The sequence below is a fragment of the Peromyscus leucopus genome, chromosome 8b (genome assembly GCF_004664715.2).
Source record: "Peromyscus leucopus breed LL Stock chromosome 8b, UCI_PerLeu_2.1, whole genome shotgun sequence".
NCBI classification, from domain to species: Eukaryota; Metazoa; Chordata; class Mammalia; order Rodentia; family Cricetidae; genus Peromyscus; species Peromyscus leucopus.
In genome coordinates, this window is record NC_051086.1 from 66,335,994 (window position 1) to 66,361,458 (window position 25,465).

At 45.2% G+C, this 25,465-nt stretch overlaps 1 protein-coding gene across 6 annotated transcripts in view; it reads right to left on the reverse strand.

Annotated features, from left to right (window-relative positions):
• The window catches only part of Rffl (ring finger and FYVE like domain containing E3 ubiquitin protein ligase), a 69,652-nt gene extending 44,401 nt beyond the window's left edge, over positions 1–25,251 (reverse strand). The window contains exon 1 of one of the 6 annotated variants that reach the window (XM_028866990.2): positions 25,059–25,251. Coding sequence is in view for 4 of the 6 variants with exons in the window: in XM_028866988.2 (XP_028722821.1) it covers positions 205–301 (97 nt within the window). In the remaining 2 variants the exon portion in view is untranslated. Of the gene's footprint in view, positions 1–204; positions 429–24,662; positions 24,865–25,058 lie in introns of those variants that run through there. The other 5 variants (XM_028866994.2, XM_028866988.2, XM_028866989.2 and 2 more) reach the window with 5 other exon arrangements.
• Between the last annotated feature and the right edge of the window lie 214 nt (positions 25,252–25,465).

A 25,465-nucleotide genomic window follows, 5' to 3' on the forward strand; every position in this document is an offset into this window, starting at 1 on the left:
AGGTCTAAAACACCCAGATCCCCAAAGAAAGGCAATCTGTCCCCTTAAGGACTACTTCAAAGAGTAGAAGAGCTGGCTTTAGACTCCCAAACTGATAAGCCGTGTTTCACTTTTTCTGAAGGCTAAGGGCTTTCTGGTTTCTACTCCCAGCTTAGTCTGGCTTTAGGAAACAAACAAAACAAAAAAAAAACCATCTGGGGTTACCTGCTTTTGCCTGTCTCAAAACACTGCCACAGCAGACAGCAGGCTGCCCAAGGTAGCTGCGGCTGAGATCGCTGAAGCCATGTTCTGATGAGATCATCTCAGGGGCAAACAGCAGCTGCTTTCAGGCACAGTGAATGGTGCCGCCTGGGGACGGATCTTTGGTAAGCAACACTGCAACAGAGCTTAGGCTTTACCCAGGACAGTGCTGACTCATGCCAGCAAAACTCCCATTTCCCAAACAACCCGTCCTCAGCAGCAGCAGCAGCAGCAGCAATCAAGGGCAGACTAACAAAGAGGCACTCCACTGATTGTCTTCAATCAAGGGCGATTTACCTGGGCGGCAGGTAAAGCCTGTTTCCCCCGCTGCTGGAGCCCTTACCTGGAAAGCTCTGGTGGCCAGTTTCTGAAATTTCATCTCAGAACAGCCTCAGGCTCTCCACAGCCAGGTGCTGCAGGTAGCAGGCTCACAGCTTGGAAGATTTTCCCAGGAGGGTGATACAAAAGTTGCTTCGCCTTCAGTTATAAAGGGGAACACTTGGGTCAGTGGCCTGGGAGAACTAGTGGAGTCACTCCGGGCTGGTGGAATCCTATCGGTGAATTTTTATCAGTTCTAACCAGGCTCCCTTCTTTTCCCACTCAGCTTCCTCTGACCTCTACTTCCTTAGACAACTAGACTTCTCTCATGAAAACAGAAGTAGCAGATCTTTTCTAGTTGTCACATGCTAATGCTAAGTCATCTACCATCCATCCTATCTTTGGATGCCTAAGGAACATAGGAGGCTGCCTTAACGTTTGCCCTTAGAAAGCAAAGTCCCTAAATGTATATCAATTCTTTCTTATTAGCCTGTTTATTTAAAAATCAATTTGCGAATGACGGCTCATCAAGAGCTAGTCATTATTATTGAACTAGCCCTGACAGGCTAGAATTAGTATTGGTGTTATACAAAGAAAACAGAGATCAAGTCTTGCGCTCTAGGTGCTTTAATATGTGGGGGGGTGTTTGCCCGAATGTACATTTGTGCACCACACCTGCACATGATGCCTGGAGGACAGAAGAGGCCATCAGAGCCTCTGGGACTGGAGTTACAGATGGCCGTGAGCTGCCATGTAGGTGCTAGGAACAGAACCCTCTGGAAAAGGAACCACAGATCTTAACCACTGAGCCATCTCTCCAGCCTCTGAATGCTTTAATTTGACAAGAGAGAAAATGATGAAATCCTTCTATGGTGAAGACATGTGGGTGTTCCCCTCAAACCCACCAGTTATTTCTCAATAAGGGCATTCGAAGCCACCACACTTGGTCTCCTCCATCTTTCAAGGTAGTTTTCAGATAGCATGAACTCTAGATGGAGCTGCCAACACAGGCTGCTAGGTAAATTAGGTAAATTAAAATGTACAGACAAACCTGGCAGTGGTGGTGCATGACTTTAACCCCAGCACTCTGAAGGGAGAGTCAGGATCCCTGTGAGTTCGAAGCCAGCCTGGTCTACAAAGTGAGTTCCAGGACAGCTAGAACTACCTAGCTGTCTACCTAGCTGTGAGACCCTGTCTCAAAACAAAACATCAACAACAAAAAAGCTCCAACAAACAGAAGTACACGCAGACAGAATTTGGGTTTAAAAACTATGCTCCTTCATTCCCTTCCAACGAACGAGTTGTTTCATCCCACTCGCCCAATTCTTCATAAGTACACAGTTCCAGAAGGACAGCCACTGTGGAGGAGGAAGGTATTATAAACGCCCCCTGGTTTTTCTCCCAGTCAGTGTTTCCTATTCAGAAAATGGCAGTACTTAAAGACAAGTCTCCCTGCAATGTGTGTTAATTAGTCCTTTTCAAAGGATAAAACATCTCTTTAGCAGCTGACAACCATTATCTCATGAACCACACTTCAGAAAATCCTTCTGTAGTTGATGATAAGCCACACAGTCTAATATAAGACAAACTCGAGGTCCACACACACAGAGCCTCCTTTGGAAAAAAAAAAAGCTATTGGCTCCTTCTACACTGGTAAGCTTTTAGGGAGAGAAAAATCTAGGCAGTGCAATGTGCTAGGAGTTGGTGTGAATTATACCAAGGACTACTCAGGAACGGAAACAGCTCAACTCCTCAATCCGCTAAGATACCGTTCAGCTACACAGGGCTATCTGAAGATTCTGATAGCCACACTCTACCCCAGTACCTCCTTTTAGACTGGAAAAAGTAAGAGCTTATAAAAGCTACTAAATTTGAACTAATGGCTTAAGGCACTTGAGATTTTATGAGATTATGTAAAAAAAAAAAATTATGAGACTACGCAGAAACAAGGAAAACACATTAGTCATGATATTAAGTTCTTTGCATCTTAAAACTTAAGCAACCTACCACCCAAAACTATTAATAGGTTTGTTGTTTTTTTCTTTTTAATGAGTAGTTGCAGAGTATATATGTACATATAAAAAAATAAATGGGCTGAGTGTGGTGGCTCATGTCTGTAATCCCAGCATTTGGGAGGCTGAGGCAGGACATGATTTTCAGGCCAGCCTGGCTGGGTACATAGTAAGTTGCAGGCCAACATTAGATTTAGATTTCCGCCTCCCCCCCCCCACTCTGTCTGTCTGTCTGTCTCTCTCTCTCACACACACACCCACACCCACCATGGAGATGGGTCAGTGGGTCAAAGTACTTGCTGTGCACACTGGACCAGCTGAGCTCTACCCCCGGAGGCAGAGTATTCTCGGCACTCAAAGGCAGGAATGGAAGAGCAGGCAGGACAATCAGCTAGAGAACCAACTCCCAAGAAGTTGCTGTCTGATTTCCCTCTCCCCCCACCACACACACACTGAAAATTAAAAATATAAAACTCACATATATCTCAAACATTGTTTTACTTGGATGTTGAAAAAAAGGATATGACTTTTTTTTCCTGCAATAGAGCCTAACAGTACAAACAACTATGAAAAAAATAAATATGCATTCCTCAAGGTTCTTTAGACCACATAAAATTAGCAGATATGAAAAGGAGGTCAGAGGACAACACGTTCAGCAAGAGAGCTACAATGGGAATTGGGATCAAAAAGCCATTTTTAACATTAGTAAATTTTTTTACGGACAGGCTTCAAACAAATGATAGTCCTCTCTGCACCTCCTGAATGCTAAGATTGTAGGCATGCCCACCACACTCAGCTCATTTCTTCTTTTTATAAAATTAATCTTACATCGGCATCCTATTGAAAGTGAATCAATAAAACCCAAATTTCCAAGAACCAATGGCTGTCCTAGACAAATTCTAATCCTTGGTGAGGAGGACTCTTATTTTTTTTTTAAGATCTGTTTTTAATTATGCATGTGTGGGAGGGGGTATGTGTATATAAATGCCCATAGAGGCTAGAAGAGATAAGGCTACAGGTGATGTGGGTGCTGGGACTCAAACTCAGGTCTTCTACAAAAGTAACAGTGCTTTTTTGGGGTCGGGAGCTCAAGACAGGGTTTCTCTGTGTAACATCCCTGGCTATCCTGGAACTCACTCTGTAGACCAGGCTGGCCTCGAACTCACAGAGATCCACCTGCCTCTGCCTCTCGAGTGTTGGGATAAAAGGCGTGCACCGCCACCACCTGGCATAATAGCTCTTAACCACTGAGCCATCTCTCCACCTATAAATAAACAAGAGTACCTACTATTTAATAAAAATAATATGGGTGCCATAAAAACATCTATCATCTAATCACAGAAATTAAGCAGGAAAATGAAGTAAGCTTTAAGGTACTCAAGAATCAACTCTAGTGTGGCTTAAGAACCAAGAAGAGTGCTTAGGAAAACCAATCATTTCCATCTTGTCCCTCCGCTGCTCTGAACAGAAGTGGAGGGGCACCCCAAAATCTGAATTTTAAATCAGCTTCTCCCTCTCTAGGAGGTTTAGACATGAACCAGCCTGGAATAGTGCCTGGAGGTTACTGCTATGAACCTGAAGCATGCACAGGGTAAAATGAAGTGTTTTTTCAAAGACCATCAAGTTGAACAGTAATCACACAGGTCCTGAACATCAGTCCTCTTATAAACAAGAACCACACAAAATATAACTGAACTGTTACTTATTTTCTTGGTTGTGCCATTATTTCTCTCAAGTCTCCAAAAGACAATTATTCTAACTAGTCTTAACCTGCAGTCTGGTTACACCAGGCTGCTTTCACACCTGGGATGCAGCACAAGGGACTTCATGGACTTTTATTGCTGAGAAAATTCAAGTTCACTTGACTCCACAGAACAGTCAAATGAAACAAAGGAGAATGCCTCCCCCATGGGGACAGGTTGAAAGTTGAGGCTTTTGACTTCCTGATGAGGCAGTTTTCCCAGAAATCCAAACCATGGGATGCTATAGAGCTCATATGTCTTGAGAGCCCAAATGTCAACTTATCGCCACAGTATCAGCCAGTGCAGCTCACTGTAACATTTGGAAGCACAAACCTGCTGTATAAAATGGCCTCTCCTGGGAGAGAGAAGCTGTCGCCATAGCAGAGATCATTCCATCTTGGGGCCAGAAGGACCAGGCAGTCCTTTAATCTTTAACGAGCCACGTTCATGTTTAGATATAGGAACTGGCACAGCTGAGGCTCAAGCTGCTTTTCGGTTCAACAGCACTTTCCGGCAAACGACCTCAAGCAGAATGAGGGTGCGCCACCCCAGCCTTTCCTCCCCCCACCCCCCTACAGCTACCAGAATATGTTCAATAATGTAATTGTGGGCACTTTATTATCCACTATGGTCCAATACTTCATAGCTCAGGAAAGGTATCCAATATCAAGAGGCAAGCAACCACCTGCCTTAGCCACAGTAAAATCTAAATTCCTGTATGTCAGTAATTGAAAATGTAGCAAGCATGCAGCAAGAGAAGAAGTTGAAGCTGTCAGGACACAGTCTGAGGTCCTAATGATGGGACTGGGAGAAAGGTCGTCGTTGGTGATGTGATCAAATTGCTGTCTTGGGCAGCTCATTTCAGAACCTAGCAATGGAAATCTTGGAGCCATTTGTGGGTATAATTTTCTACACAGGGCTATTTCTTAGCTCTCTTCTGGGGCTGCTCATACAGAAAAGGGGCAGGGAAGAAGCCCCTGTCATCAAACTCCATCACCCAAACAATCTAATGGCTGCATAATGAAGTGACTAGGAGGCTCTTGTCCTATTACTTGTTTTACCCCAGTAACCTTCCTCTCAGAGCAAAGAAACTCAATGCTGGACCATCTGAATTTGTAATGCCTTACCATACACCTCTGGATTCTTTGCCTCCCAAAATGACATCACTCTGCCCCCCCCCACACACAATCTGTCTGTCTGTCTGTCTGTCTCTCTCTCTCTCTCTCTCTCTCTCTCTCTCACACACACACACACACACACACACACGCACGCACGCACGCACGCACGCACGCACGCACGCACACAAACTCACAATGTCTCCCCGCCCCCACCCAATACACACACCCTGTCTCATTAAGTCAAACTTCCTAAACTTTCACCCTGGTTTCCACTAAAAATCCAAAGACTGAGTTAACTTTGTTCACATCTCCAAGTCTAGAGGGCCTTTGTCAACACATACTTCATCTTTAAGGGTGACTTCTAGCCAAGTAGACACAGTTACCTGCTCTCCTACAGTTAACCATCAAACTGACTTCGGTGGGCTATGGAAATGAAAAGATACGACGGCACAGCTTGAATGTCTCATCAAAGTAACCAAAGTACTGGAAAAGGGAGAGAAGACAGAAGGAATGATTTCAAAACAAAGACTGAGCTGTACATTTTGGGAGCATTAAGAAAACACTCCATCTGACTAAGCAGCTGAAAAGACAAATACCCAAAGGACTGCACATTCTCTGAAGATGACGGTACTCACAGTCCCCACCTCCCCGAGGTTCAGCAAGAGAGCTCATCACAAATGAGACTTGCATTATTTATAATAAAGCGAAAACACAGCCTAACATCCAGATTCTATTGATTTATGGGCAAATAAAGCTACAGCCTTATTTCAACTCAAGCCCATATAACAAGGAATAAAACTTATCTTCTTTGGGTACTTAAAGGTAGGGGAAGGAGAAATGGGGAAAAGGTGATAAATGGCTGCTAAACTACAGTTAGATAGGAACAAGAGGCGTGGTGACTGGACATAATGATGACATAATATACTATGTACTTCCAAAAGCTGCAGAGTTTGATCCTGTTTTCCATAAAGAAAAGATAAATGTTTGCAAAGACAGATGATGGAAAACATTACAGTGTATATACATTTTGAAACAGCACAAGGCACTCCATAAATATGTACAATTTTATGATTAGGTCTCAGTTTAAAAAATGAATTTAAAACTGGCATCTTTCTAAAAAGGTACCTCTCCCATCCCTTGTGTAACAGGACATGAGTTACAGGAAGAAAGCTTACACTCTAACATAGTGCTTTTAAAAACTTTACAAGGAAAATTATCATAATATACTAGCCATCAGGAGAAAACACTGTGACTGGTAGGTGAGGTGAGAATGCATGCAGACATGCAGCTTATGATGGTCACACTGACACACACATACACATACATAAGCAGAGAGAAATGTAATTAACAAGTCTACAACTAATTCAGTTACTTCTGGCAGAGGTGGAAGTTGGCCTTCTATCTATGTGCAATTTGTTCTACTGAAGTATTCCTAAATAAGCAATTCAAATCACTTGACCTTAAGGTTTCTAAAACTACTTGACAAAGAAAACAATTTGAAATATTTTTATTTGTAGCCAAATTTTGAGGGTATATTCAGAGGCAGATTTTTAAGAAGTCACCAGAAACTTGCAGCCTGGGATGTACGCTCATAGGCAGCACTGTGCTAACAGCAGCGAGAGAGTGAGCCATGTCTTGGTTCCAACTCACAGCACACAGCAACAGGTTCTACAGTGAGTCACCAGATCTCCACCACAGTGCACAGAGGCAGAATCATAAGGAGGGCTAAAAACACACACCTCAAAACCTGTCTTTGTTGGCCAAGTCAATTTACCTAGTAATCTGATGAATTTAAAAAACAAATAGCCCGGGGCTAGGAATACAACAATGGCAGGAAGTTTGCCCAGTTTGTAGGAGTTCAAACAAACAGAAAAAATCCCACCAAAACAAAAGGCTGGAGGCCAGCCTAAGCAATACAACAAAACCATATTTGAAAACAATAAAGAAAAAGAAATCTGACCACATACTCACCATAAGGCCCATCAAATGCATTCCTGGGCACTTAACCCAGTGAAATTAAAACTTGTAACCAGGGCCTGTGAACCTGCCAACCTGAGTTTTATCCCTGGAACCCACAAGGTAGAAGGAGAGAACCAAGGCCAGTCAAGTTGTCCTCTGACCTCCATACCTGCACCATGCACGGCACATGCCTACACACAAGAAAATGTAATAAAAGATAAAACTTGTGTCCATATACACACCTACAGCACGTGAATGTTCACAACAGCTTTATCTGTAACAGCCCCAAAGTGGTAGCAACCAACATGCTCTTCAACAGGTGAATGACCACCGCTGCTCAGCAAGGAAGAACAGACTATTACTACATGCAACTGAGATGAAGTGTGTTATGCTAAGGGAAAAATGCAGTTTCGAAAAGTCACATATTCTCAAAAATCCATTTCCATACCATTTCTAAAATGACAGAGATGATACAGATTATTAGTTGCCAAGAATCAGTGGTGGAGACAGAAGGATGTGTGAGACTCTAAAGAAGGTACCACAAAATGTGGTGTGTGTGTGTGTGTGTGTGTACCATGTCAACTTCCTGGTTTGATGGTGGTTAAACAAATGTAACCATTGGGGAAAACTGGATGAAGGATGCATGATATCTTAGTTAGGGTTATAATTGCTATGATGAAACACCATGACCAAAAACAAGTTGGGGAGGAAAGGGTTTATTTGGCTTACACTTCCATATCTGTTCATCACTGAAGGAAGTCAGGACAGAAACTCAAACGGGGCAGGAGCTGATGCAGAAGCCATGGACCTGTGCTGCTTAAAGGCTTGGTCATCACGGCTTGCCCAGCCTGCTTCCTTATAGGATCCAGGTGTGGTCAGCAGACAGGCTGCCTCATGCATGGGGTAGTTGCTGCAAACAGGTTTACTGACTCTGGTAAGTGAGCTCATGGCGTGTCTACAGTGTGAGACTGACATTCATACTGTGGGTAGTTGCCACCCAGCAGGGCCTTTCACATACGAGATGGAGGGTAGGAAAAGATAACGACGGTATTTCTATTTCCTGTGATGCCCTCTCCTTGAGCCATGTTACACTTTCCTACATGACCAGTGCCTTTTAGCAAAATATCTCACTAATATCACTTCCAACGTGCAAGCCGATCAACATAGCTCATATAGGATTCCATCTGTGAGGAAGGCAAGATGTGAGGAAACAAGATGATGTGTTCAAAAATAGAGAAGAAAAATGATCTGAAAACCCATCGATGAAATCTTCCCTAAGCCAAAGCCTTAGATATTTAGCTTTTCAGGGTGGCTGACTTATACATTTAAAATTTTAGGATTAGGAATAAATGGTAAGACAATTCTTTAGTACTAACAAAAAGGAAACTAGGAAAATAAAGAACAAATACATCATTTTTAAGCAGCATTCCACAGAAGGAGGCCCATGTCTCAAAGGAAGTTTTAAGCCCACATTATATGAAATGGAATCTATCTGTGAAGGCCCGGTCCAGTTATATGAAATGGAATCTAGCTATAAAGGCCCAGTCTGAAAAGTATGTGTTAGTTATTTAGCTGCGTTGTGTTCTTACCCTGCAAGGAAATGTCACGAAACACGACAGAATCCACTTATAGAGTTTATTAGAGATAAAGGGATCGAGTGCGCAGGCCTGTGGGAGAGACACGTGCGTGGAGAAGAAGAGGAACTGGGAACATGGCGCTCCACTTTAAAACTGGCTGGGGGCGTGGCCAGGTCACGTCACTACTCCACGCGTGTGCGCGCTTACGTGGCCATGTAACGTCATGGATCCTGGTTACGTGAGACGCCTTGACCCGGAACTTGCTAGGCAGAGGTGTCCAGGTCCGCCAGGTATCCTGGTTACAAGAGACACCCTGACCCGGAAATGCCTATCCTGACCTGGAATTGGCTAGGCGGAAGTGTCCGCCCGGTATATGCGACCGTGGGGGCGTGTTGTGAACCCTTCAGTATGTGCATTAGATGAGCTGCAAGGGTGGGCAGCAGTGGCAGCCTAGTGCTGAGGACTCAAGTGTTGTGGAATGTTGTTTCTTTTTCTTTTCTTTTTTTTCCCCCCAGGACAGGATTTCTCTGTGTAGTTTTGCACCTTTCCTGGAACTCACTCTGTAGCCCAGGTTGGTCTCGAATTCAGAGATCCATCTGCCTCTGCCTCCCAAGTGCTGGGATTAAAGGCATGCGCCAACACTGCCTGGCGGAATATTATTTTAAAACATGCTGTGGAACATTTGTTTTAATGATGCAAAGATGTGTTGCATTTGTTTAGCTCTGTGACGCTGTGTTACTTTCCTGTCTAAAACACCTGGTTGGGCCAGATGGCAATGGTGCACGCCTTTAATCCCAACACTCGGGAGGCAGAGCCAGGTGGATCTCTGTGAGTTCGAGGCCAGCCTAGTCTATAGAGCGAGATCTAGGACAGGCACCAAAGGTCTAGTAAGAGCCAATAGCCAGGCAGGAGAAAGAAAAGGCAGCCTGGCAAGCAGAGAAAGCAGAGAGAATAAATGGGAGGAGAAATGTGGGAAGAAAAGATCAATGAGCAAGAAAAAGAAGAAAGGGAGATCGAGGAGTGAGAAAAGAAGGGAAGAAAAGATATAGCGAAAAAGAACAAGGTAAAAGTCGAGAGGCAAAAGGTAGATGGGATAATTTTAAAAAAGCTCACTAGAATCAAGCCAAGCTAAGGCCGGCATTTTTAAGTAAGAAAAAGATTCATTATGATTTATTTGGGAGCTAGGTGGCGTTCCCCAAAGAGCAAAGAACAAAGAGCCAAAAGAGTAAACAACCAACTATAATCAACTACTACACTCAGTTGGTTCAGTTTTAATGCTGGCAGCCTTGGGTCTGCTCTGGGTGCTTGCATATCTAAGGAACCCAGGTAAGAGCACCTGACATCTGCTGGATGGCCAGGAGGGCTAAAAGGGGTGATGCGGCACAAAATTCCTGGCACATGCTGTGTGTTTCGTTTTGTTCTGTTCGGGTTTTGTGGTACAGAAAGGAACCTACAGTGCCCAGCATGTGCTAGAGAAGTACCCTACTGCGGAGCGCTGAGTTGGCACGTCTCATTCAAATAAAATACAGCACAAAGAGGCATATTCCACACAGCAAGAGAAACGCCAGTCTTTTGATCAGTCTTACACCAAGTTTTAGGCAAGAATAAGCCTTTCAGGCTGATCTTTGAGTTTGAGGCCAGCCTGGTCTACAGAGAAAGTTCCAGGACAGCCAGGGCTAGACAGAGAACCCTTATTTGGGGGAGCAGGGGGAGGCTTTCTCCTAACACCTACTTTAGAAAGCATACAACTTCATTCAGAAAATGATCATCTTTCACAATGGAATGAGTAAAATAAACCCTGCTGAACACACCCACCTTCCCAAGCGCCTGGAGTCAACATATGATTCCAATAGGAAGGAGGCTGTTTGTAGAGACAGTTTTATTACATCTGTCACCAAAGGAAATGTGACATTCAAGACTTCACAGGGCAAGCAGAGACTTTTAAAGCCATCTGCACCCTTATTCATGGGCCCCGTCTACCTTTCCTGATGGAAGTTATACTAGCCAAGGCCCACTGTAAGATGGCTCACAACCCGACAGATGGCTATCCAACCAACTAGTCATCAACAGGAAACAAAGGCCTAAGGTCAAGAGCGGTCCCATAAAGCACTCACTCTTCCTTAGTTGGAGATGCTGTGAGAAAGCTACCTGCCAGGAATTAACCTGGAGAGGAGCAATACCTTTCTCCTCTTTGTAACTTCATCTATTCAGGGAAAAAAAAACAAACAAACAGAGACATTGGAATCAGAAACACAAACTCTCTCCAAAAGTGTTAAGCAATATTTGTACAAAGGCCCCAGCGTGGCCCGAAGTCTAGACAGCTGTGTCAGAAGCCACAGACACCGCATTTTCAAACCAGCTCTGCTTCTGAACAACTGAAACCATCTCTGTGCAAAGTCCAGACACAGGAAGCCATGTTCCCTGTGAACATCCAAACAGCTTCATTATTGTTTAACTACCCAAATGCTCCAATAGTCTTTCGAGTTCAAAATTTCATACAACTAAACAATCAATCAAACCGGAATGAAAAGCATACACGAAGAGAGTTTTTTACCCAGCCCCAAACAGACACCAATTTGGACATTACAGACATACAATGACTAACACTTCTTCCCACACTTCTTACACAGGACAGCTGGAAAGCAGCACAGATGAAGTGCCTCAGACTACACACCTCAAAATTTCATTTTCTAGTCTCTGTCTTTCATTTGTTGGTGGTGAGTTACACATGACAGGCCGAGAAGTTAAAAATGAAAGTACTTGGTCAAAAGAGCTGACTAGCCTCCTGATACAGTTCTACCAATTTACTCTTAAATACATCAAAGGTAATGTCTCTCACACTGCATTTTATGGTTCTGACCTAGGAATTCCCCAGGTGACAGAACATCTCTCCTCAGAAAGGAAAAGGAGTCTCACTTGGTTGCTACAGCTACAGGTAGCACTAGAGAGAAAATATCAGACCCACAGCATCAAATTCTTCAGATATCCTCAGAACCACCTACAACAATGCTATTCAAAGTGTGCGCAAGATTCATCGAGAGAGAGAAAACCATGTAAACACTTAAGATATTTTCACAGCACTTTGACACTGCTGTGACATTCAAGCCCATGGTTTTTCTATTCGTTTTTCCTCTTATAATTTACAAGAACACTGACAACAGATGAGGGTCGGGGGTAGGGGGAACCCTTTACAAAGCTGGCCCTTCACCACAGTTTAGGACATGCTAGCTTTTCTCTCTCTCTTTTTTTCCTCAAACACCAATTTTGTTGTTGTTGTTCTTACTTTGTGTCTGGATGTTTTGCCTACATGTATGTCTGTGCACTACATGCATGCCTGGTGCCCACAGAGGGCTTCAGGTGCTCTGGAACTGGAGTTACAGAGGGTTGTGAGCTGCCCTGTGAGTGCTGGGCACCAAACCGAGATGAGGTCCCTCTAGAGCAACAAGTGCTGCCAATCTCTGGGCCATGTCTCCAGCCCCATACGCTAACTTTCCCCACCACCAAGGGCCAGCTGGTCATTGCTGTTATCAAGGAATCAAAGCGCCCTTGCTCTCACAGCCTCACGGCTTGTGTCGTACAGCGCAGAAGGCGGGAAGGAAGCATGCTGCTGTCGTATCGAGAAACAGCCCCCATCAGGAGACAGCAGACCCGACTCCAGCCCCTTGTTTCTCTGTGCCCTGGCTCTCTCCTCTTTGAAATCAGACTTCTCAACCTTTTTTGTTTTTTGTTTTGAACATGTGAGTTTTTTGTTTGTTTGTTTGTTTGTTTCCTCACAGATATACCTTCTCCAAGTGGGAACCAGAGATTAGCTGTATCAGACAGAATGCTACCAATTCACTTCCATGCACCTAGATGCCACAGGCCTGGGCTAGAAACAAGGAATCTGTTTAGGGTCTCAGTATGTAATCCTAGCTAACCTTGAACTCAGAGATCTGCCTGCCTGTACCTCCTGAGTATGCTGAGATCAAAGGTGTGCACCACCACATGGGGCTGGAATCTGCATTTAAAAAAGATTTGATGAAAACTAAAATTTGAGATACATAACCTCACTAAGCTCTAGGAATAAAAACACACAATGTTATCCAGATGGTGGTGGTGCATGTATTTAATCCCAGCACTCAGGAGGAGAGGCAAGTGGATCTCTGTGAGTTTGAAGCCAGCAGGGTCTACAAAGGGAGTTCCAGGATCACCAGAGCTACACAGTGAAACCCTATCTCAAAAAAAAAAACCAAAACAAAAAATGTCTGTGCTATATCTGATAAAGATGTTATAGTCAGCATATTAAATAGTACACAAAGTATGTTTTACTACTTTGATATTTAAAGTATGTTGTAGTAGCAAATTCCATCCCAGCCTGCCCCCCTTTTCAAAAGTGATGCTTGGTTGGGGAGGTTAAACACACAACTGTAATCTCAGTTCTTGGGAATCTAAGGTAGGACAATGGAGAGTTAGAAGGCCAGACAATGGAGAGTTAGAAGGCCAGGCCTAGTGAGACCCTGCCTCAAAAACAAACATTTAGCTACATGTCACAGCATCAAAACCTGACTTGACATGATTTTCAGAACTCTTTAAATTTGTCCTACTTTCTCTCAGAACCAGAAGAGGGGTGTGTGTGTGTGTGTGTGTGTGTGTGTGTGTGTGTGTGTGTGTACACATACATTCATACTGCTGGGAACCAAATCGAGGGTTTCCCATGTGCTAGGCAAGTGCTCTGCCTCTGAACTAAACCCAAGTTCTAGAGGCTTTTTTCTCCTTAAGAAATTTCATTTTATTTACTTATTCAATGTGAATGTTTTATCTACATGTATGTATGTGGACCACATGCATGCCTAGGTTGTGAGCTACCATGTAGGCACCGAGAACAGCCAGTGCTCTTAACCACTGAGCCAGCTCTCCAGTCCCTGTACTTTTTTTTTTTTTTAAGTATTTGTATTTCTAAAAATATTTTCACTTTTGATACTAGTTTTGGAAGTTTAATGCAGGTGTGGCGGTGTGCACCTGTAACTAAAGCACATGGGAGGCGAACTTGGAGGAAAGCAAATAGAGGGAGCTACAAGTTCAAGGCCATCCTGGTCTACAGCAAAACCTGCCTCAGCAAGCAAAACAAAATGTGGAGTTGGGGGGAGAAAAAGGGAGGGGCGGAGGAAAAGGGGGAGAGAGAGAAGGAAGAGAAAGAAAAATTCCCTCAGGCACTGTCAAGGGCTGACTTAGGAGTCTGGTCAAAACCGTCTGAGGGCACTGACCGTGCACTGCGGCACCTGCTGGGCTCAGTCACTATCCCACAGGCTGCTGCTGCTGGTCTACACCGGTGTCAGCTCCACAACACTGGGGAACACTGAGCTGGGCCTGTCACCGGAGTGTTCAGTCCAACCGTATGACCAAAGGTGACCAGAGGAAGTAGAGGGCCTTTTGTCAAGGTCTCCAGAACTATTCTGCCTCCCCTCTTCCCACCCACTTAGTGAACGCCTACGATCTGACACAGACTCGACAGCTCTCCCAAGTGGTCAGAATTAGAGGTGGGCAAAGTTTCTCTCTTTTTTTTTGGTTTTTCGAGACAGGATTTGTCTTAGGGTGGCTCACTTACAGTTCTGAGGTTAGTCCATTATCATCATGGCAAGGAGCATGGTGGTGTGCAGGCAGACATGGTGCTGGAGAAGGAGCTGAGAGTTCTTACATCCTGACTCACAGGCAACAGGAAGTGGTCTCAGAGTCACACTGAGCAAAGCTTGAGCAAAAGAGACCTCAAAGCCCGCCCCCAGTGACAAACTTACTCCCACAAGGCCACACCTCCTAATAGTGCCACTCCCTTTGGGAGGCCATTTTCTTTCAAACCACCACCAGGTTTCTCTGTGTAGCCCTGGCTGTCCTAGAAACTGCTCTGTAGACCAGGTTGGCCTTGAATGCACAGAGATCCGCCTGCCTCTGCCTCCTGAGTGCTCCTGGGATCAAAAGTGTGAGCCACCACTGCCTGGCAGATTTTCTTTCCCACCCCCTTGCATATATATAATTTTAGCCTCTTGAGCCCCTCTATTCCAACAGAAATCCACACTGTCCAAACAATAGCTACACAGCTCCAAAAACCAGAGAACCACACTAAACTGCTCCTCAGAACAGCTGGACTTCCACTGGCCCACCTGTTGGAGTGCTAGAAGACACTGCTCTTTCCCCAAGTTGGTGCATTCACCCAGCGTTTTCAAATACAGCTCATGGTCCAGTTCCATGGTTAAGGGAGGCTACAACCCAACCTAACTAACTCAAGACCTGGGGGAGCCTGGAAACCAACAGACGGAGGATGAGGCAATGGTTATTTCCAAAGCAGGTATCTTAGTCTTAGTCATGACTGAGTAAAAAGGGAAGAAAAATAGGGGGTGGAGGACACATTTTATGATACAGTGTGTTGACTCATATTGTCACTAGGTCAGTGTGTTCAAGAGAGATCATCCCAAGCCTAGAAAGTTTCCAAAACAAATGAGGTAAAACAAGAAAGTGGGGTGGGGGAGGGGGGAGGCTCTTTCTTTTCTTTCAAATCTATTAACATAACCCAGCAAATAAACAATGGTGGGCAGACTACTAATGAACTACCCTTGACCACTCAGGGGCCAGCGGAGCCTCCAGCTGGCCTGACTTCTGGACACCTGTAGGGATGGCTAGGCAGCAATTCCTTAAGGAGGATCCGGTCAGTTACAATGCTCCAGCAAACCCTACTGGTGCAAACAGGGGTGAGTCCCCTCCTGTTGGAGGGAGCCACATTCTGAGTGGGGGGATCAACTAGTCCCGAGGGCTCCACAACCCAGAGGCAGTGAAGCCGTGTCTTCCCTCGCTAGGGTAGCCGAGGGTGAATGTTAAACTAGGAGACAAGGAGGTTAGCAGCCTGACAAAGTCAAGTAACACCCATCCAGTGAAAGCCATTCACAGCTACCAGGCAGGGCCGTCACCTGAACCCACAAGGTGGAGACCAGCCTGGCAGCATCATAAAGCCTAATCTCCGCCCCAACCCCCTCCAAAACTTCCACTGTGCTCCTCTGGAAAGGCTGCTGAAACAGCAGGAAAGCTGTGCCGACTCCTTTACACAAGAGGGCAATGGAGAAATGACCAGACCAAGGTCACTTTTCAGTTCCAATAAATAAAGCAAACAAAGGTTGGCGCCTTAGCACAGATAAAAACCCGTGTAGGTCATAGCCACGATAGCAGCCTGGTGGGACTCTCCCTAGGAACCCCGTAGGAAATTAAGTGAGGATTAGAATAATTAAATGTAAAGCCTCCTTGAGAGCAAGCTCAGTTGCCGAACACTCAAAGCCATTTCTGTGAAACATACAGGAAAATTATGAAAGGATTTACCGGGCTTCACAGCCTTCCCACTTCCCCATCAACTTTACAAGTGCTATGATCTAAAAGGAACAGACCGACCCTTCGGGGAGAGAATTAAATACTACGGCTTATCAGAGAGAACCACTCCCGTCTTCAGGCCGTGAGACAGTCCTGTACTCATGTAACTGTGATATACTTAAGAGTTTCCAAAAATTACACACATTTCCTCAAAAGAGATGTAGGAAAAAATATAATCACGGGGTAAAAGGCCAAACCTTGTCTCTGCTGAATGCTCAAATAGCCAATTATGTGTCTTAATACATTAATTCTATACAGAGAAGGAGACCATTACAGGCAAGTTGAATGAGACCTCTTAAAAAATGTACCCTGGGGCCTAAGTCCATTCAACTGACAGTAAAATCACCCTCAAAAAAGCAGTTTTATGCAACATCTAGTATTTTAATTTTCCAGCTGCCAACAGGAATGTATAAAGGGGCAGAAATTAAACTAATTATGTCAGCGCTCAGTGAACAAAACTTTAATTGTATTACACACTAGACAACTACTGAACAATACAAAGGCCCTTAAGGGTAGGGACTTCTACAGAATATAAATGATTCCCAGTCAATATGACAGAAATTAGTCTGTTTAGGCAGTGAACAGATTCATAGGTCACATGCAAAAATTCGGCCGATACGATAATCCAATATAAAAAATAAAGACATCGTGTAAGGGGGGACACAGTCTCCAATGGTTCCAAATCACCCATGATTTCCATATGCTGTATCATTAGCAGGCCCTCGGAGCCCGCTTTGTACTAATCAGCTTCTTTAACACCCTACCCACAAAAGAGCCTATTCATTTCGCTGGGAGACAGGTGTTAGCAAACCAGCAGCCGCCTTCTGCCTCTAGTTCCAGGAGCCCAGCCTGTAATCATCACGGCAGGATCAGCAAGTTGAAAGGAAGGGCAGCCTGGAAGAAGGAAGAGCAGGGACAGAAAGGACAAAGACCCAGAGAAAGGGAAACATGGGAACAAACGAATGCCAGGCACTACTGAACAGGGCCACCCTCAAAGCCTGCTAGCCTAATTTGAGTTTCTGGGCTACTGTCCAAATATACCAAGCAGAATTTGGATAATGTTATTAATTTATTACTGCAGGTAGTAATTCTGGGCACATGCCAACACTCCACTATTTAAAAAAAAAAAAATTAAAGCATTGCTCATTGTCCTGTGGTTTCATTTTTCTCACCCATATTCTCTGGTTCTTTTCTTTTTTGTTTTTTCAAGACAGAGTTTCATTGTATATCCCTGGCTGTCCTGGATCTCGCTCTGCAGGCCAGGCTGGCCTCGAACTCACAGAGATCAGCCTGCCTCTGTCTCCTGAGGGCTGGGATTAAAGGCATGCGCCATCATCACCACCCAGTTAATCTCTAGCTCTTTAGTCCTTGCTCCTCTGTATACTTTCTAAAGAGCTAAGTGGGTTTCATTCCTACAAAGATGTGAGAGGCAGGCTGGATTTTAACAGATACCTTAGCTAGCTAGGCGTGGTATGTTTTTATAATCCCAGCTACTGGAGAGGCTGAGGCAAGAGAATGACAAGTTCAAAACCAGCCTGGACAATTATCTCAAACTGATGATGATAACTATCTTAGTTAGGGTTACTACTGGTGTGAGGAAAGCCATAACCAGAAGCAACTTGGGGAGGAAAGGATTTATTTCACTCACAGCTCCATTTAACAGTTCATCATCAAAGGCAGTAAGGACAGGAACTCAAGCAGGGCAGGAACCTGGAGGCAGGAACTAAAGCAAAGGCTATGGAGGGGTGCTGCTTACTGGCTTGCTTCTCATGGCTTCCTCAGCCAGCTTTCTTATAGAACCCAAGACTACCAGCCCAGGAGGACCCCCCACCCACAAAGGGCTGGGCTCTCCACCATGAATCACTAATAAAGAAAATGCCCTGCAGGCTTGCCTACAGCCTGATCTTAGGGAAACATTTTCTCAATTGAGGCTCCTTCCTCCCAGATGACTTTAGCTTGGGTCAAGTTGACATAAAACGAGCCAGTACAATGACTAATGATGATGGCAGCTCAGCAATTAAGTGCACTTGTTGCTCTTACAGAGGACTCAAGTTTGGTTCCTAGCACCCACAAGGTGGCTTATAACCATCTGTAACTCCAGCTCCAGGAGATCTCACACCTTCTTCTGACCTCCATGGGCACCAGACATGCACACGGTGCACAGACATACATGCAGACAAAACACTCATCGCTTAAAGTAAATAAATCTAAAATGTATACATAAGTAAATAAGTAAAAAGAGGGTTAGAGATGAAGCTCAGTGGAACAGCACTTGCCTACCTACCATGTTTGAGGCCTTAGGTTGAAGCTCCAGATACTCCAGGTACCCCTTAGGAGGCAGAGGCACAAGAACTGAATTCTAGGCCAGCCTGCGTTATACAGGTGAGACGCTGTCTGTCTGTCTGTCTCTCTGTGTCTCTGTCTCTCTCTTTCTCTCTCTCTCTCTCACACACACACAAATATGTTACTGTAAAGCCAATCACAGTGTAATCCCAGCATTTATGAGGAAAACCAAAGCAATAAAGATCAACAGAGACCAGGCAAGTTATGGTGGTGCACGTCTTTAATCTCAGCACTAAGAAGACAGCGACAAGTGGAACGCGTGATAGCAGCCTGGTCTACACAGCACATTCTAGGCTAGGCCAGGGCTACATACAGTGACTTCCTCAAAGAAAACAACAGAAGCCATCCAGGTCCATGTAGCAAAACCTTATGCCCTACACTTTGAAAACATCTTTTCAAACCCAAAGGCTCTCCAACTGCTTCTGGCACACAGCCTAGTGTGGGAACCACTGGTGCAGGGCACGGATACGGACCTAGGTATTGATGACATAAACCTATACACATGTGTACAAGAAGATAGTTTTATCAGCTGTACATCAAGTCTGATGGAACTTTGAAACTGAGGTTCACTTCTGTTTTCTTAACATTTTAAACACTGAAATGGAATACAATGAATTCTCAAGGAATGGCTGCCTTCTGGGACCTTCTTACAATCAACAAGCTGTAAGGCTGAAAGCGACACTAAACATGATGTCCCTTTGATGGCTCAGGAGACTTCAGGATCTCCCAAAGCCACTGGGCATTGCATATGGCCTTATAATAAAAAACCCAGAGCCAGATACTGGGGTAAATGCTGAAAGATCAGAGACAAAGGAACAAGCTACTAGAGAAATTTCTCACCGCTACTGAATCCTCAGGCCGAATGGAAGGTGAGATCCTATCTCCATGAATCCTCTGACTGAAAGCCTCTGAGTCCTCAGCCAAAAGGCACTAGTTCCTGTCTCCTCACGTCTTATATACCTTTCTCTGCCCAGCCATATCACTTCCTTCCTAGTGCTAGGATTGATGGTGTGCGTGATTCCAAATACTGTTAGTAAGTAAAGGCATGAGATCTCAAGTGCTTGGATTAAAGGCGTATGACTCCCAAGCACTGGGATCAAAGGTATGTGCCACCACTGCCTGGCTCTGTTTCTCTCCTAGAATGAATCAATCTCTTGTAGTCTAGATGGATCTCTGCCTCGTGCTGGAGTGCTAGGATAAAGAGTGTGTGCCACTACTGCCTGGCCTCTATGTTCAATCTAGTGGCTAGCTCTGTCCTCTGACCCTCAGGCAAGCTTTATTTGATAGACAATATATCACAACTGGGTCAAAATTCACTGCTATGAACTACTGGCAAAACCAAAAACAAAAAGATCTATTTTAAGAAGGCAGACTAGGGGCCGGGCGGTGGTGGCGCATGCCTTTAATCCCAGCACTTGGGAGACAGAGCCAGGCGGATCTCTGTGAGTTCCAGGCCAGCCTGGTCTACAAAGTGAGTTCCAGGAAAGGCACAAAACTAGACAGAGAAACCCTGTCTCGAAAACAAACAAACAAAAATTTCACAAGGGGATGGGGATTTAGCTCAGTGGTAGAGCACAAGGCCCTGGGTTCTGTCCTCAAATCCAGAAAATTAAAAAAAAAAAAAAAAAAAAAGGCAGACTAGGAGGCTGGAAAGATGGCTCAGAGGTTAAGAGGACTAGCTGCTCTTCCAGAGGTCCTGAGTTCAATTCCCAGCACCCACATGGTGGCTCATAACCATCTGTAACGAGATCTGGTGCCCTCTTCTGGCCTGCAGTCATACATGCTGTATACATAATAAATAAATAAATCTTAAAAAAAAAAAAAAAAGGCCGACTAATCCAATGAGATAAAACTAAAGGGACATTTAAATGAGCTGCCTCAATATACAAAGAGAAAAAAAATACAAAGAGCATTTATTTCCTCTTTTAATCTTCATATGCATACTTTCTTTCCATCTTTTAATCCATAGAACAATCCCATCAGATACTTTCATTTTTTAGATTAAGAAAATAAAGCTCAGGGCTGGAGAGATTGCTCAGCAGGTAAGAGCACTGGCTGCTCTTCCAGAGGACCCAGGTTCAATTCCCAGCACCCACGTGGCAGCTCACAACTGTCTTTAATTCAAGTCCCAGTAGATCTGACTTCCTCACAAAGACATGCAGGTCAAACACCAATGCACATAAAATTAAAAAAAAAAAAAATTTAAAAGAAAGAAAATAAAGCTCACAGAGGTTCAGTAATTTCCCTAAACTCATGCAGCCATGAAATGAACAGCTGGGTTTCAAAACTAGGTTATTCCATTTCTTAAAACCAAGTTTGATTCCTTAGTATATCTAGTGCCTAATGCTGTTTTAACTAAGCTCCTTCCAGGCTTGAGCAACTTTTCTTCTTCCCAGGAACTCAGCACAGAACCTGGGACTAAAACTTCCTGACGATTTACTAAACATCCATTATTAATTTCAGTAAGAGCTTCAGCCACAAGAAACAAAATAACCAGTATGTTGGTTTTATTTTAAAATCTTACACAAAGCCCCAGGCATCTCTGCCATCCCACACTGATCATAACTACATTCCACTACCCATTCAAACCTCCAGTTGTTTCCACATTATCATTCATTTGTCCACTCAGGGGATAAAGAGAGCTACTTTCACCAAAAACCCTCCCTCATGACTCCCAGCAGATAATGCAGTAGAGGGGCCTTGCTGTAAAGCAATGAATATAAAAGTCATAAAAGCTTTTTGTTTATCTGTCACAACTAGGAAATGGGCTATTCTAGCAAACCAAACATCCCGGAAAATATCACGATGTTATCAGAGAGACGGCCAATTTACAAAGAATTCAGTGCATCCCATTTCAATTTTTAAAATGTTAAACCAGGAGCAGGGTGCAGGGGAGTGGTGCACACCTTTAACCCCAGCACTCTTGGGAAGCAGAGGCAGGCGGATCTCTGCATTTGAGGCCAGCCTGGTCCACACAGCCAGCTTCCAGGACAACTGGACAACACAGAGAAACTGTGTCTTGGGAAAAAAAAGTTAAGAAAGCAGAAGTGAATTCCTTTTTTCAAAGTTCCATAGCCTTGATGTATGTTATGCTTTTATTGTACATACTTATATACTTACAAATACATATACAACAGTGGTTCCTGAACTAGGCTTCACCTCAGAAGCAGTTGGAAAGCCTTTTGGAAATCAGATGGTTTCAAAATGTAGGTCATCATCCAATGAATCAAAACCTCCAAAAGGTGCGGCCCTGAGATCAACCTCTTTCAAGAATGCCTGGGTAACAAACTGAACCTCTCAAGGAGTGGCTGACTTCTGGAAACTCCTCACAATAAAACAAGGTTGAAAGCTACACTGAAAATAATATGACCTTCTTTTGATGGCTCAGGAGACTTCAGAGTTTCCCAGTACCACTGGGTCAACACTCACCAATACGGACTAGTCATTGTACTGGCAAAACCAGAAAGTAAGGAAAAGTTTAACACAGATTTCCTAATGGCAGAAAGCTGGAAAAACCAGCTTTTGTTTTACTGTCAGACTCAAAGAGCTGGGTTTCTCCCAGAAGAAATGCATATTTTTATGCTTGCTTTGTAAAAGGGAAATGTTTTTAAACATGTAGGACTCTTAACCAACTGCTTAGCTCCACTTCAGATGTAAACAGGCTCCAAAAATATGGAATATTCAGCCATATATGCTGAATAAAAGCAAAGAAGGAACTTCGTGACCATCTTATGGAAGAGAAAAGATAATGGGTTTAGACTAAGATCAGCTTAACAGAATTAGTTGTGACCAACTGTCCAGAGTCCAGCAACTGTTAAGTCCTAGGGACAGGGCGGGCTAAGGACAATAAACACAAGAGGTCAATTCCTACCTATCTGAGATGACCTTTATGTGAGCCTGAGAGCCCAATTGGTTTTAGGATTTTAAAATTCCATGGCTAATATAAAGTCACAAAACGAGAAAGGAACTGGAACATTTCCCTGTTAAAGAATGGGAGTCCGTGCCTGCATATGAAAAGATCGCCCTTACAATTGCCCAAATCATTCTTAAATAGACGGCAGGTAACTATCAGTAGCCAAACAAAGATAACCAAGGAGTTACTGCTGTAGTTCCTTGATACAGTATGTGTTTACTATGTGCAAAGCCACCTTAGTTCTACCCCTTACCAGACCACCATCCCCCCCCATGGTGCTAATAACCAGCAACTATCACCTCCAAAAACAAAACAAAACAAAGCAGCCCCTCCCTTGAGACTTCACTAGCAGCAATCTGAAGCATCTATCCTCAGCAAACTCTGAATCAGACTAAACTCTAGATTGTAGAGTTGAGACTCCAGAGCAGTTTATCTTTCTCTTTCCTCTCCAAACATAAACGAATTAGCAGCACAAGTTGGGTGTCAAAGTCCCTCATCTACCATTAAAATAACAGCCATATTAAAGATTCTACGATAGGAATAAAAACCATGTACTTAGCTCCCTCCCCAACATTCCTTACGTTTATGTAGATGCTGTCAGAAAGTAGCAGGTAACACCCAGAGCCAGATGTGGCTGCACTGAACTTCACAAGGCTCCTGTACTTGGAAAAGAAGCCATCTTTTTGTTAATGTTGCTATTTGTTAAACTAGTTCATGAAAATCTCTTTAAGAGGCATTTCTATTAGATGGTACTAAACACTTAGGCCAACTGGCTGGGTGAATAGTGAGCCTGAAAAAGCGTTAAGCTTTCTGAGAAGTTTCTCTTTTTTTGTTACAATTTTAGCAGGTGGTTAAACTGGACTTCCCAATTAAACAAACATTAAGGTGAGTGTGTGTCCCCTATTACATGGGCATCTTAGAACACCATCAAGTTATTAGTTAGACCTGCCACATCAATCTACTACTGTCCTCCACACTGCCCAACCGTTCTCAAAGGCAAGACTACCTCTAAATTGCCAGGCGATGGTGGTACACACCTTTGATCCTAGCACTCAGGAGGCAGAGGCCAGCCTGGTCTACAGGGTGAGTTCCAGGGCAGCCAAGGATACACAGAGAAATTGCCTTGAACCTCCACCCCCTCTCGCCAAAAAAGGGGGAAAAAAACAACCAAAAACCTGTAAATAAATACACCACAACTTTTGAACTGTACTCTGGAATCCAGAATTAGCAAACATGAGGGAAAAAAAGTTTCAGAAACACTTGCCTGCCACTATCTATTTCTTTGAATGTGAAAGAATGTGGGGGAGGGGAGAGGGAAGAATAAATAAGTTGCCAGAGAAGAAATATCATGGCCAACTTCAGTCCTAGAACTCTACAAACTCGGCCCAGGACCAAGTCCCCTCCCATTCCTAGAAAAATGCCACAAAACTCAAACAGCCTTGCCACATTTCAGAACACTAGACTGTCGTGGCGAGACACAAGGCTCTCAAAAGAGGGGACAGGGAAGTCTCTTGGTTCTCCAAGCCACCAGCCAAAACATGCAGAAGGAGCTTACTGCTTTCTTAGAAGGCCACATGCACCCCGGGGTGTTTGTTCATGGCCTTTAACCAGGGTACAAGTGAGAGTTGTGGGTAAAGTCCCATTTCCGAGCTAAAAATAATCTTCCCCCGTGGTGGACAGAGAGGAACGTGGTACTCTTCCTTGATTACACAACCAGGACCCACACACATACACCCCCAAAATGACAGCCTAACACAAAAAGGAGAAATTAAGCTGCGGTTCTGTCGTGTCTGCCAGCCGCCAATCAAGCTCTGAGCAGACAGATGCCAGAAAAAGCTGCGGGCTCCCCTGGTCTAACCAGACTTCCCCCGTGCCCGGTCAAATGTCTCCTGGGCAGCCGGCTGGAGAGGGGCCCCACTTCCCTCTGAGTGGCGGTCAGGGCCACACAGGGGCGACCTCACACACCTCGGGAACAGAGGTCGACCCTCCAGAGGCAGACAGCCGACCCTGGCAGGGAGGAGGGGAGAGCAGCAATCCCAAACTTCCCATCTAACCTCCAAACTCCGAATCTTCAGGGTCCTCCCGGAGGAAGGGAGCCAGTGCCGCCGAAGCTCTGCCTCAGTTTTCTCTGTCCGACAGAAATGCATCCTCCACCCCCCACCACCACCCTACCACCCCAGGCAGGAGCCGGCAGGACCTGCCGGGCTCTTACGACACTTGTACACAAGTTGAGGACACACGTCCCGGGTTACGGCGCACACAGGCGAAATGCTTTGCGGCACTTTCAATGGGACAGGTGTAGGGTGACCTGGCGGCGGGAGAGTTCCTGAGACGATGGGGCTGCCCGGACTCCCGGAGCGCAGCGGGAGCCCCCACACCCCCGGGAGCACCGCCTGAGAGCAAGCACCGTGTCCTCCGGCCCGACCCGCCGCGGCCACCGCCTTCCTCACCTGCCGCGGACGCTCCCCGGCCGCACCTGGGAGGGCAGAGGCCGGATCTGGACCGCGGCCACTCAGGCAGCGGAGCTGCGGGGACGGCCACCACCACCACCGCCGCCGCCGCCGCCGCCGCCGCGACTCCCGGGCTGAGGGGCGCCCGGGTGCGCGCACCACATCCTCACACGCGCGGCCCCAGGAAGTCCACCCCCACCGACCCGGCCGGCTCTCCCGCGGCTCGGCGTGGGCCCCGCCCGTCCTGCGTGCGGCCCCGCCCGCCCCACGTGCGGCCCCGCCCCCCGCGGGAGCGCGCCCCGCCCGCCCCCGCGCCCGCGCCCGCGCCACCATAGAGAGGAGTCTGGGCTCGCGGCGGTCTAAGAGCGCAGCTTCCGCGAGCGCCCTCTGGCGGAATCCCGGCGGGC